This window comes from Choloepus didactylus, chromosome 21 (genome assembly GCF_015220235.1).
Source record: "Choloepus didactylus isolate mChoDid1 chromosome 21, mChoDid1.pri, whole genome shotgun sequence".
Taxonomy (NCBI): Eukaryota; Metazoa; Chordata; class Mammalia; order Pilosa; family Megalonychidae; genus Choloepus; species Choloepus didactylus.
This window is the reverse complement of record NC_051327.1, coordinates 27,311,931-27,324,279: the sequence shown is the minus strand read 5'-3', so window position 1 is coordinate 27,324,279 and position 12,349 is coordinate 27,311,931. Positions and strand designations below refer to the sequence as shown.

Here is a 12,349-nt window from a genome sequence, read left to right as displayed (position 1 = left end):
CCTGAGGCTCAGGGACTCCAGGACTTGCCACCCGTGCCGGCCTGGGCTCGAAACATGTTCTGTCGCCACCTGTGGCCACGAGAACGCCCACCCCCAACATCGAGGTTCAGAGGAAGGGGCTGACTTGGCCCGGGCCTGGCGTTCGCTGCAGGCGGGGCATTCAGGGTCGGGGCGGGAGCCGGAAAGGAACAGCGTAAGGGTCCGGGAGCCCGGGGCCCCCACCTCTACTGGACCCGAGATCGGACCTTGGCCTCGGGGCCCTCCTCAGGTGCGCCGGCAGCTTGCCACTCCGAGGTGGGGATGGAGGGAGGATGAACGAATGAATGAATGAGTGAACGCATGAGTGAGTGAATGAATGCACATGTGCCGTGAGGACGGTTCCGCACCTCACGCGGGAACCGGATGCGAGTTGGAGCCCACCCACCCCCACCTGAGAACAGACTCTGACCTTTGCCCCCGACCCCAACCCTTGGCCCACCGGGAAGAGTTGTTCTGCTCGAACCCCGGGTGGGCATTAGGAGTACCGGGGGGTTCCACGCCCGAGCCCGGAGCCGCTCTGCCCGGCCACAGGGGCATTACCCACGCCCGCACCCCAAAGACCACACGCACGAGGGCTCCACGGGTTCGAGGCCTTTTTATTGTGGCGCGCAAACCGAGGCCAGAGGGGCGCGGGCTCAGCGGTTCTTTTCGGTCAGCACCACCGCCACGCCAGTCAGGAACTTGTCCCAGGCCGCATGCATCTCCACAGTGAACTCGCCCTGCAGGTGCGAGGCCAGCACCACCTGGAAGCACTGGATCAGCCTCTGCGGGCGGAGGGCGCGTCAGGGAGTGCGGGGGCCACTCGGGCTCCGGGTGCCTCCGCACCCCGGCCGCGCGCGCTCACCGCGAAGTTGACCGGGTCCACGCGCAACACGTGCGCGCGCAGGTCGGCGAGCGGGCCCAGCACGGCGCGCAGGTGGTCCAGGTGCTGCACGGCCACGCCCACCGCCGCGAGCATGCGCTGTCCCTGGCTCAGCAGCTGCACCTCGTCCGGGCAGGTGCCCAGGTGCGAGAAGTAGGTCTTGGTGCTGGGGTACACCGTGAAGAGCCTGCGGGGTAGGTCGGTGAGCGGGAGGACGGTCCGCGTGGGGGTGGCCCTGCTCGCCTCTGGCTTGTGGTAAATCCCTCCGGGCCCACGTGCTCAGCAGGCCAGTCTCCGCCCCCCATCTCCGCGAACCCGGGGACCCCGCCCCTGTCCACCTGAGCAGCAGCTCCGCCCCGAAGTGCGCCTCGTGGCCCGTGATCAGGTCCCAGACCTGCGCGACGAGGGCGCGCTCCCGGGCGTTGAGCATGGCGCTGGCGTGGCCGTGGTGTTGAGGCCGCACCCGCCGCCCGGGCTCCTTATAGAGCCCCAAGCGCCCCGCCCCCCTTATGTCTACGTGTCCCGCGCGAGGGACGCGGGACCCTCGGGTCGCGCGGGGAGCCGGAAAGGTGGGCGCCTCGGTGGCGGCTGCAGGGGGCTCGCCCAGGGGGGGAGCTGGGGAAGGAGCGCGGAGCCCGGGGGAGGAACGGCAACCCCGGGTCCCCGCACTGCAGGCCCGCGGGGGCTGTGACTTCAGGCCGCGAGGAAAAATCCTCTGCCCCAGCCCCCAACACGCTGGGGGACGCGACAGCGGGGCACTCGGGTTGGTGGAGTGGGAGAAGCACAAACCTGTGCGCGGACCCGGGGCTGCTACGCTCCCCCTGCGCCCCGGACTGCGACTCTGAGGTCCGCAGGGACAGGGACCGCCCCAAAGCCACCCCCGGAGTGGCCTCCAGGCTGGGGATGGCCGGGGGTCGACCGTGTTCTTGCCAAGCGAGTCAACCTATCCGGCAGCTCCCCGACCCCTCTGCCCGGAAACTGAGAACGCAGGACCCGGCTGTCTCCATCCTTTATTGGACGCTCTGGGGAGGGTTCGGGGGCGGGGAAAGGGGCTGCCGGGCGGGGCGGGGCGCGGCCTCGGGACCCTGCGGGGCTCAGCGGTACTTCTCGGTCAGGACGGAGGACACGATGGACAGGAACTTGTCCCAGGCGGCGTGCGCCTCGGCCGTGAAGTCGGCGGGGAAGCGCGCGGCCATGGTCACCAGCAGGCAGTGGGACAGGAGCTGGGGGCGACGCGGGCGGCTCAGCGCGGTGTGGGGCTGCAGGGGCCTTGACCCACCCCAGCCCCGCCGGGGCCGCGCCCGCGCCCACCTTGAAGTTGACGGGGTCCACGCGCAGGATGTAGGCGTGCAGCTCGCTCAGCCTGGCCAGGGCGCCCGCCACCTGCTCGAGGCTCTGGACCGCGTCGCCCACGGCCGCCAGCACCTTGGAGCCGTGCGCGCGCAGCTGCGCCGAGCCGGGGCGCAGGTCGAAGTGCGGGAAGTAGGTCTTGGTCTGGGGGTAACTGGCGAAGAGCCTGGCGCCGGAGAAGGCGCGCTCGAGGCGGGTTTCCAGACGCCCAAGCGAGGCGGAGGGGCGACTGTGCCTTCCCCTCCCGCCCGCCGTCCATTCGGCGTTCAGCATTCATTCCTCCCTTTATTCCCCAGGCGTTTGTGGAGACCCGTGCGCTGGGCACTGACCCAGAGGGAGGCACAGTGGTGCCTTCCTGCCCCGACCCCACCCGCCACTCATCCTCACTGTCTCCTCACTGCCCCCTCACTGACCCCTAACCCTAACCTCACTGCCCCCTCACTGACCCCTAACCCTAACCTCACTGCCCCCTCACTGACCCCTAACCCTAACCTCACTGCCCCCTCACTGACCCCTGACTCCTCACTGTCCCCTCATTGACCCCCTCACTGACCCCTCACTGTCCCCTCATTGACCCCCTCACTGACCCCTCACTGTCCCCTCATTGACCCCCTCACTGACCCCACTGACCCCTCACTGTCCCCCCTCACTGACCCCTCACTGACCCCTCATTGACCCCCTCACTGACCCCTCACTGTCCCCCCTCACTGACCCCTCACTGACCCCTCTCTGACCCGTCTGACCCTTCACTGTCCCCTCATTGACCCCCTCACTGACCCCTCACTGACCCCTCTCTGACCCCTCTGACCCTTCACTGTCCCCTCACTGACCCCCTCACTGTCCCCCCTCACTGACCCCTCAGTGACCCCTCACTGTCCCCTCATTGACCCCCTCACTCACCCCTCACTGACCCATCACTGTCCCCTCATTGATCCCCTCACTGACCCCTCACTGTCCCCCCTCACTGACCCCCTCACTGACCCCTCACTGACCCCTCAGTGACTCCTCACTGTCCCCTCATTGACCCCCTCACTCACCCCTCACTGTCCCCCCTCACTGACCCCTCAGTGACCCCTCACTGACTCCCTCACTGACCCCTCACTGACCCCTCACTGTCCCCCCTCACTGACCCCTCAGTGACCCCTCACTGTCCCCTCATTGACCCCCTCACTGACCCCTCACTGACCCCTCACTGTCCCCTCATTGACCCCCTCACTGACCCCTCACTGTCCCCCCTCACTGATCCCTCACTGACCCCTCACTGTCCTCCCTCACTGTCCCCTCACTGACCGCCTCACTGATCCCTCAATGTCCCTCACTGTCCCCTCATTGATCCCCTCACTGACCCCATCACTGATCCCTCACTGATCCCTCACTGATCCCTCACTGTCCCTCACTGTCCCCTCATTGATCCCCTCACTGACCCCATCACTGACCCCTCACTGTCCCCCCTTACTGACCCCTCTCTAACCCCTCACTGTCCCCCCTTACTGACCCCTCTCTGACCCCTCTCTGTCCCCCCAGCCCTCCAGCCCTCCCGTGGGCCTCACCGCTCCAGGGCCTCGGTGCCGATGGTGTCAGCCTGCGTGGAGATCTTGCCCCACATGGACAGGATGATGGTCCTCTCCGACTTGGTCAGGGACATGGCGCTGGCAGGGGTGGCAGTGCTGGAGCTGCTGCTGCTCAGGGCTGGCCTGGGTGGCTGTCAGCGCCCAAGGTCCTCTTATATCCGCAGGGTCCCGGCCAGGCTGTGGCCATTGGCTGGGAGGGGAGGGGTCCCCGGGTGGGGTCTCTTATCAGACCCAGGATGGTGGGCAGCGAGGGCCTGTGGCTGGGGGTGGGGGGCTGTCGCCCTGGGCCCCTCGCTGGACCTGCCAGAGGCGTTGGCTGCAGACTGGCCACAGTGTCCGCGGAGATAGGGGCCCCGTCGGCCCGAGGCCGTCCTGCCTTTGAGGCCGGGCCTGCCTGCGCGTTCCAGAATCACAAAGTGGGGAGCGGGCGGGCGCCCTCGGTCTGCGCCGTTCCTTGGTGGGGCCATGGCCAGCAGCCTGTCCTCATCCTCGGCTTCCTCCGAGGGGACCCAGTGCCAGGGGAGGGGCTGGTTGTGCTAAACTGAAACAGAATCCGTCTGCCAGCTGTGTCTCCGGCTTGCGACTTTGCTCTGCATTTCAGTCGTTTCAAGAGGATGAGATACATATTTCTTTTAATTTTATTTTTCACATACAATGAAATTGCTGTTTTTTAGCATTCAGGTCTGTGACTCTCAGCACAGGTAGATCTCAGTGACCACAGTCAGGGCACAGAACGTTCCGGCCTCCTCCCCCAGGCCCCCACAGCTGCCCTTTGCAGCCTCACTCCCCCACCCGACCCATCACTGTCACTGTCTTCCTGAGACCTAAAGGGAGTCAGGCTGTGTCAGGTGTAAGGCCTCTGAGACCTGTCCAGGCTGTCGTGTGGGTCAGCCATTCACCCCTGTCTCTGCTGGGGTGTCCCCTGTGTGGACGCCACACAGCCTATTGATCCGCTCGTCCGTGAGGGCCATAGGGAGAAGGCTGCCATCGGTACCCACGTGCAGTGTCTGTGGACATCGTGGGAGGCGCACACAGGAGGAGGGTTGCTGGGTCCTGTGGCCGGTGCCCCCGAGGGGCCTCACCGTTTTGCAACCCCCGCACGTGCCTGGTTGCTCCGTGTCTGCTCCGTGTCTTCACCTGCATTTCCCGGTTTAGCCTTTCTGACGGTGTCTAGTGGGACCTCATTTTTGTTTCCTACTTCCCTCGTGGCTAAGGATGAACATCTTTCCATTTGCTTCTTTGCCAATCCATGCATATCCTCACTGGTGAAACATCTGTTCAAATCTTTTGTCCATTTTTAAATTGGTTGGTTGTTTTCTTACTGTTGAGTTTTCAGAGTTCTCTCTGTATATTTTTCGATACAATCCTTTGTCAGATATGCAATTTGCAAATATTTTCTCCTAGTTTGCAGCTTGTCATTTCATTCTCTCAAGAGTGTCTGTTGCAGAGAGAAAGTTTTAATTTTGATGAAATCCAATTTATCAATTTTTTCTTTTATGAATCATAACTTTAGTGTCATGCCTAAGTACTTTCCGCCTAATTCCAGGCTGCAAAGATTTTCTCTTATGTTTTCTTATGAAAGTCTTATAGTTTTGTGTTTACATTTAGATCTACTATCTATTTTGACACTTTTTTTTTGTCTAAGGTGACAGCTTTAGGTGTAGTCTCAACCGTTTGCCTGAGGTGTCCAACACCACTTGTTGAAAAGGCTTTTCTTCTAAGTTGCCTTCTCACTTTTGTAAAAATTAAATGGTGCAATTTACCCTCCTGCCTCCCCTTCCTGCCCCCGACTACCTTTGGATGAATGGATTTTGTAAATCTAGCTGTTGTAATTTGTGGATTTTTTTTTTTTCTGTGAAGCACATACCTTGGATGTGGGGGTAAAAGAACTGTTCCCGGTTACTCCCTTTATTGTCATCACTGTCTTGTTTCTTATAACTCAGGTTAGGTTTTGGTCTCTTGCTCCACTGCCAAAACAAACAAACAAACAAACAAAAACAAAAAAACCCACAAGCCTGAAGACTTGGGACAGGAGGAAAGACTTCCTGGCCAAATCTGCTGGATTTTGAGGAGTGATTTTTCTTCCCCTTGAAGGGGAAAAAGCTGTTTTCACTGGTACATTTAAAGTCAACCACTGCCATACAGAATGGTCAGAGACCCTAAACGTTTCAACTCTGAGAGGTCTGAAATGTATTGTTGGCCACTGCCATGTCTGCCTGGTATTGCAAAGGAATATTGGGTGCTGTGAGTAGGACATGATGTGGTAAACTTATTAAACACACTAGGCCTGTGATTGTTTGGCTTTTTCCTGTCATTTTAAGAGACTAAATGTGGGGGATAGTGTGGGCAGGGTGTCAGAACAATTGTACAATTTTAAAATATCACAATTAAACATGAGCTGGTTTCCCATAAAAATTAAATTTGCCATAATGGGGGGTTTGTTTCTGGACTTGGTTCCGTTCCATTGATCTGTCACTCCTTCCCCCAAACAACACTGTCTTGAGTGCTGCATCTTTATAGTAAACCTTAAAACCACATATTGTTCCCCAGAATGGGAGAAAATATTTGCAAATCATGTATATGGTAAAGGATGTGTATCCAAAATATATAGAGAACTCTTACAACTCAACAGTAAAAAGACAGTTGAAAAATGGGCAAGGATATGGATACACATTTACCCAAAGAACACATACAAATGGCCGATACGCACAAGAAAAGATGGTCATCATCATTAGCTATTAGGGAAATGCAAATCAAAACCACCTCATACCCACAAGGTTGGCACAGAAAGTAGCGAGTGTTGACAAGGCTGAGGAGGCTGGAACTGTCTGCACTGCTGGTGGGAGAGTGGGATTGAGCAGCTGCTCTGCAAAACAGTGTGGTGGTTCCTCAGGAAGCTGAATCTAGAGCTCCCACATCACCAGCAATCCTCAGGAGAAATGAAAACCTATGTCCACACAAAACCCGTACATGAGTGTTCATGGCGACATTTATAACAGTTGAGAAGGGGAAGCAACCCAAATGTCCAACGGGTGAACGATAAACAAGTTTTAGGATCCACATGCTGTGGAATGTTACTCAGCCATGAAAAGGGAGCAGGTTCTGATCCACACTCCAACAGGGATGAGCCTTGATACCTCGTGCTGGTGAGAGAAGCCAGGCCCCACGGCCATACTGTAAGGTCACTTTTATGTGAAATGTCCAGAATAGGCAAATCCATGGAGACAGAGCAGACGGGAGTGTCTAGGGCTGGGAGGGGACGGGATGACTGCTTTGTGAGGTGAGGAAACGTTCTAAAACTGACTGGATATTCTAAAGTCCCTGGAATGGTGCACTGCAAATGGGTGAACCCCATCCCAACAGAGCTGCTGCAAAAACTGCTTACAAGACCCTCCAGCTTGACTCCCCCTTCTCGAAGTTGCTCTGGCTCTGTTGCCTTTCCCTGTGAATTCCAGAGTTAGCTTCTGCTGGGCAGCTGATGGCCTGGGCGGCCAAGGTTTCCTGAAGGAAGGGTTTTGATCAACATATTTTGCTGAATTGACCTTAGAGAAAATTTGCTGATTAGGCAAGCTTTCTGAATTAAAAAACATGAGCAGTATTGAGTGCAGGTTGCCCCCGGTGTCTGGCAGGCCCTCAGCCTGTCCCCCCCACCCCGTCCACCTCCCACCAGCCCCTGACTGTCCCCCCATCCATCCACCTCCCACCAGCCCCCGCCTGTCCCCCCCATCAACCTCCCACCAGTCCCCGCCTGTCCCCTCATCTATCCACCTCCCACCAGCCCCTGCCTGTCCCCCAAACCCCCACCCCCTCTCCACTCCACCCCACCCCAGCCCTGTCCACCTCCCAGCCCCCCTCCTGCGCAGGGTCCCCTCTCCCAGCCGCTGCCTCCTCCTCAGGCTTCACCCTCATCTGCCTACCCCGGGAGCTCCAGCGAGTGGCCTGGGGGAGCACTGTCCCTCGCCCCTGGGCTCCTGCTCTGACTGGACTGCCGGAGCCCCCTCCCCGGCACCCCTGGCCCAGCACCAGGGCCCTTGGGGCACGTGGGACAGTGAGGGTGCGCGCTGCTGTGGCAGGGCCAGTGGCTGAGGGGACTGGGACGGGCCGCAGGGAGAAACGGAAGGAGCAGGGCAAGGGACGGCTGGGGGCTGTGCCTCGGGGACCCTGTGGCTGCAGTGCCAGGCACTTGGGGCTGGTCAAGGAGGTGGTGGTGGAGCCCAGACTCCCACCCCAGACGGGCAGGCGGGATCCGGGTCCTCTGCCTCCTGGCAGCGGCGGTCTCAGCCCCCAGAGGGGCAGCCACGCGAAGCCACTTGGTTTCTGCAAAGCATGGTTGTGGATAAGTTTTTCTTTTCTTTACCTTTTTTTGTTGTGAAATATAGTGCCATACGTAAACTATAGCTTAATGAACTGTTATGGAGCCCCAGGCACTGTCTCTAAGGCACCCCCTACTCCGACTCACCTTCTTAGTTCCAGTAACCCTTTTACCACCCAAATGTGCTTCCCAAGCATCGCTGCCCTCCCTGCCTCGGGGCCTCACAGCCAGTACAGTGGGCATCTGCGGGGTCTTTTGCTCAGCACCCTGTCTGTGAGATTTATCGGCTCTGTTGTGCATGTGTTCATTTTCGTTGCTGTGTGATTTCTTTGTAGGAATGTACCACGATCAAGTTGTTTTGCTGCCAGTGGATATTTGCGTTGTTTGGGCCTTTTCCTGCCTCTTGGTGCACATGTGACTGCAGTTCTGTGGGAGAGGAATTGCTGGGACACAGGGGATCTGAAGCCTGCGCTTTAGTAGATAAAGCCACAGACTGCTCTCCAGAGTGATCGCCGGTGCCCCCCACTGGCAGCGGATCAGGGTTCTGCCTGCCCTGCACCTCCCCACGATCCGCACGGCCAGCCCCTTCCTGGGGGCGTGTGGTGGGATCTCACCATGGTCTCGCATTTTCCTGATGACTATGAGGTTGAGCACCTGTTAATATGTTTAGTGGCCATTTGGATTTCCTCTTTTTTGAAGTGTCTAAGTTGTGTCCATTTGTATAGTGTGTTGTCTTATTAATTTGTAGGAATTAAAAAATATTCTGGGTATAAGCTCTTTGTCCATTTTATGCATTATAAATATCTCCTCCCATTCTGTGGTCTCTTTCTGCTCTCTTTCTAATTTTATTGTGGTAACATAGATAAAATATATAACTTCGCATTTTAATCATTTGTAAGTATACAATTCAGTGGTATTAATTATATTCAAAACATTGTGCTACTATCACCACCATCCATTACCAAAAGTTTTTCCTCACTCCAAGCAGAAACCCTGTACTCATTAAGCAGTCTCTTCCCGCTCGCCCTCTGCTTGGCTCCTAGTAGCCTCTAATCTATTTTTTGTCTCTATGAATTTGTCTTTGCAGATATTTCATAAAAGTGGGATCATACATTATTTGTCCCTTTTCACTCATCATAATGTTCTCAAGGTCCTTGCTATGTGCTGTAGCAAATATCAGAGTGCCATCCCTTTTCATGGCTGAATAGTACTCCATTGTGTGGACAGACCACATTTTGTGTATCTGTTCATCTGCTGATGGGCACTTGGCGGCTCCCACCTTTTGGCCATTGTGAACAACGCTGCATTGAACATTGGTGTGCAAGTATCTGAGTCCCTCTTTTCAATTCTTTGGGGTATAAACCTAGAAGTGGAATTGCTGGGTCATATAGTCATTCTATGTTCAAGGTTTTGAGGAACCTCCAGACTGTTTTCTATACCATTTTACATTCCCAGCAACAAAGCATAAGAGTTACAGTTTCTCCACGTCCTCACCAACACTTGTAATTTTCCATTTCTTGGACAATATCTGTCCTCATGATTGTGAAGTGGTATCTCATTGTGGTTTTGATACGATTTCCCTGATGACCAGTGATGCTGAGCATCTTTTCATGTGCTTATTTGCCATGTGTGTATCTTCTTCGGAGAAATGTCTATTCAAGCCCTTTGCCCATTTTCGAATGGGGTTGTTTGCCTTTTTGTCTTTGAGTTGTAGGAGTTCTTTACATATTCTGGATATTAAATCCCTATCAAATATATGATTCACAACTATTTTTTCCCATTCTGTAAATTGTCTTTACATTCTCTTAATGCTTCTGTTTGTTGAAGAGACGTTTGAAATGCAGTATGTGTAGTGGTTTTTGTGTTCTGCTTAAAAATGCTGTGTCCCAGTTCCAGGCTCTTTCACGCTCGGCTGCAGTGCACTTGGGCAGGTTGTGTCTGTGAGGTGGTACCTGCCTGTCTGGTTTACGCCAGCGTTTTTCAAGTGCCTTCCACGTCCCAGGTATCCCACCTCCTTCACGTTGGGTGTTTGACCTCACAGGCACTCTATAGGGAGGGCCTTATTCTATTACTATTATTCTTCCATTTTTTTAAATAAGGAAATGGAGGCTGCTGAGGTTATGAAACTTGAAACCAGGTTTCGTGGGGCAGGGAACTGGCCCAGGGTGGGGGGGCCTGGGTTGGTGGGGGCTGGCTGCTCCTCGGACCTGGGGGGACCTCAGATGCCAGGCCCTGGGTGATCCCAGAGGGCTAAGTGACCTTTCGAGCCCGTTTCACTGTTTTTAGCTCTAGAATGAGGGTTCTAGTAGCCACCCCTCGCCGTGGGAGCCCAGGGAGCCAGGGAACGCAGCACTAACTCCCGACCCTGCTGTGGGCGCCTGGGCACCTGCGATAGCGGCCGGCCGCACCCAGGCCGGCAGAGGGGGGGCTATCACAGCCCAGGCGCAGGGCAGTGCCGACAGGCCTAGCTGAGCCCCTCCGGGTTCTGGGGCTACAGGCTGGCCTGGGGAGGAGAGGGCCGAGCCAGGCCTGCCCCCACCCTCAGCCTTAAGGCGAGGCCCTCCTTATCGCCTGTACCCCTGCACCCCAGCACCCAGAGTCCTGCTCCCCACGTCCTGGCACTGGGGAGCCTCCACTATCAGTGTTGTCCCACCCACCCAGGCGTCCAGCCCCTCCCAGCTTCACCCCAACCTCGTCCCCAGCCCCTCCCGGCTTCACCCCCAAACTCCCCTGCCCCAGCCCCTCCCAGCTTTGCCCCCTGCTTCTCTACCCTCATGCCCAGTCCAGGGACACCCCTGGGCAGTGTATGAGTAACTCAGAGACATTTTGATTATACATAAAGCAAAACATACAAGGCTGGGAAAAATGCCTAAACTAAGAACACATCCAGATCATCATAAAAGGACAAACAACCCACAGAAAACCCAGCAAAGAAAACAAAAAGGCAATTCGCAGATACTGGCCAATAATCAAATGATAAAATTCTCCATCTCAGCAATATTGAATAAGACAATATAGAATAAGACACCATTCTAAGCAACATAGAATAAGACACTGTTTTCTTTGCAACAATTTTGGAAAAATTTAGAATAAAATCAATGCTATGCAGCCACATGCAGATAACGTCTGATGTTTCAAATGCATGTGTCCTTCACCCTGTTGATTCCAGCCCAGGAATCTGTCCTGCAAAATACACGTACATGATAGCTTTAGTGCAAGAATGGTTATTTCAGGGATGCAAATGCTAATCCTTTAGTCATATGGTTATGTTCTGATACATTTAATATGCTTGAGAAGGTCCAGAAGTAGCCACAGGAAACTGTTAACTTCAGTCACCTTCTGAGGAAGACTGGGAAGGAATAAGATATTTTACTTCCCTCCTTTTTTTAAATAGCTTTATTGAGATATAATTCAAATACCATATAGTTCACCCATTTAAAGTGTACAATTCTATGGTTTTTTTTATATTCACAGTTGTGCAACTATCACTATAATCTAGATTTAGAAGCCCCCCCCCCCAAAAAAAATACCCATTAGCAGTTACTCCCCATTTCCCCAAGCAAACACTAATCTCCTTTCTGTTTTTTGCCTCTTCTGAATATTTCATGTGTATGGAATCATACAGATCTGACCTTTTGTGTCTGGCTTCTTTCACGTGGCATAATGTTTTCAAGATTCACCCACGCTGTAGCATGTATCAATTCTTCATTCTTCTTTATGACCGGATAATATTCCATTGCATGTTGTCTTAGTCTGCCGGGGCTGCCATAACAAATATCACAGATTGGTTGGCTAAAACAACAGGAATCTCTTATCTCCCAGTTTTGGAGTCTGGAAGTCCGATATGAAGGTATTGGCAGGGGATGGTTTTTCCAAATCCGTTGTGGTCACTTGCGGATCCGAAACTCATTCTCTGTTCCGTCACGTGGCGACCTGTCTCCTGCTCCTACTGCTCAATGTCCTCTCCTGTAAGGTCTCCAGTCCTGTTGTATTTAGGTCCACCCTGACTCAGTTTGGCCTCATCTTAATAGGATCTTCGAAGATCTTATTTACAAATGAGTCTACACCCCCAGGAACAGGGCATCTTGGTTGGGATGTGACTCAATCCACAGCATATCTGTAGACCACCTTTTGTTTAGCCATGCCCCAGTTGATGGACATATGGGTTGTTTCTGCTTTTTTGGCTATGCTGTCACAAATATTCATATACAAAGT

The 12,349-nt window shown here is 54.8% G+C and overlaps 2 protein-coding genes across 2 annotated transcripts; both read right to left on the bottom strand.

Moving 5' to 3' along the window:
* Positions 1–622: 622 nt before the first annotated feature.
* Positions 623–1,386, bottom strand: HBM (hemoglobin subunit mu). The gene is made up of 3 exons (XM_037815021.1): positions 1,240–1,386; positions 884–1,088; positions 623–803 (listed from the first exon to the last, which is right to left on the bottom strand). The coding sequence occupies exons 1-3, from the start codon at positions 1,329–1,331 to the stop codon at positions 675–677; spliced, it is 426 nt and encodes a 141-aa protein (XP_037670949.1). The 5' UTR covers positions 1,332–1,386; the 3' UTR covers positions 623–674.
* Positions 1,387–1,925: 539 nt separating this feature from the next.
* Positions 1,926–3,959, bottom strand: HBZ (hemoglobin subunit zeta). The gene is made up of 3 exons (XM_037815024.1): positions 3,802–3,959; positions 2,213–2,417; positions 1,926–2,124 (listed from the first exon to the last, which is right to left on the bottom strand). The coding sequence occupies exons 1-3, from the start codon at positions 3,894–3,896 to the stop codon at positions 1,996–1,998; spliced, it is 429 nt and encodes a 142-aa protein (XP_037670952.1). The 5' UTR covers positions 3,897–3,959; the 3' UTR covers positions 1,926–1,995.
* Positions 3,960–12,349: the final 8,390 nt, after the last annotated feature.

What these genes read in the sequence shown, in the direction of transcription:
- HBM (XM_037815021.1), bottom strand. Translation starts at nt 1,331, where the DNA reads ATGCTCAACGCCCGGGAGCGCGCCCTCGTCGCGCAGGTCTGGGACCTG. An exon ending in GGGGCGGAGCTGCTGCTCAG is followed by an intron (nt 1,089 to 1,239) that starts GTGGACAGGGGC and finishes CCTACCCCGCAG; the next exon opens with GCTCTTCACGGTGTACCCCA. An exon ending in TGGACCCGGTCAACTTCGCG is followed by an intron (nt 804 to 883) that starts GTGAGCGCGCGC and finishes CTCCGCCCGCAG; the next exon opens with AGGCTGATCCAGTGCTTCCA.
- HBZ (XM_037815024.1), bottom strand. Translation starts at nt 3,896, where the DNA reads ATGTCCCTGACCAAGTCGGAGAGGACCATCATCCTGTCCATGTGGGGC. An exon ending in GGCACCGAGGCCCTGGAGCG is followed by an intron (nt 2,418 to 3,801) that starts GTGAGGCCCACG and finishes CTCCGGCGCCAG; the next exon opens with GCTCTTCGCCAGTTACCCCC. An exon ending in TGGACCCCGTCAACTTCAAG is followed by an intron (nt 2,125 to 2,212) that starts GTGGGCGCGGGC and finishes CGTCGCCCCCAG; the next exon opens with CTCCTGTCCCACTGCCTGCT.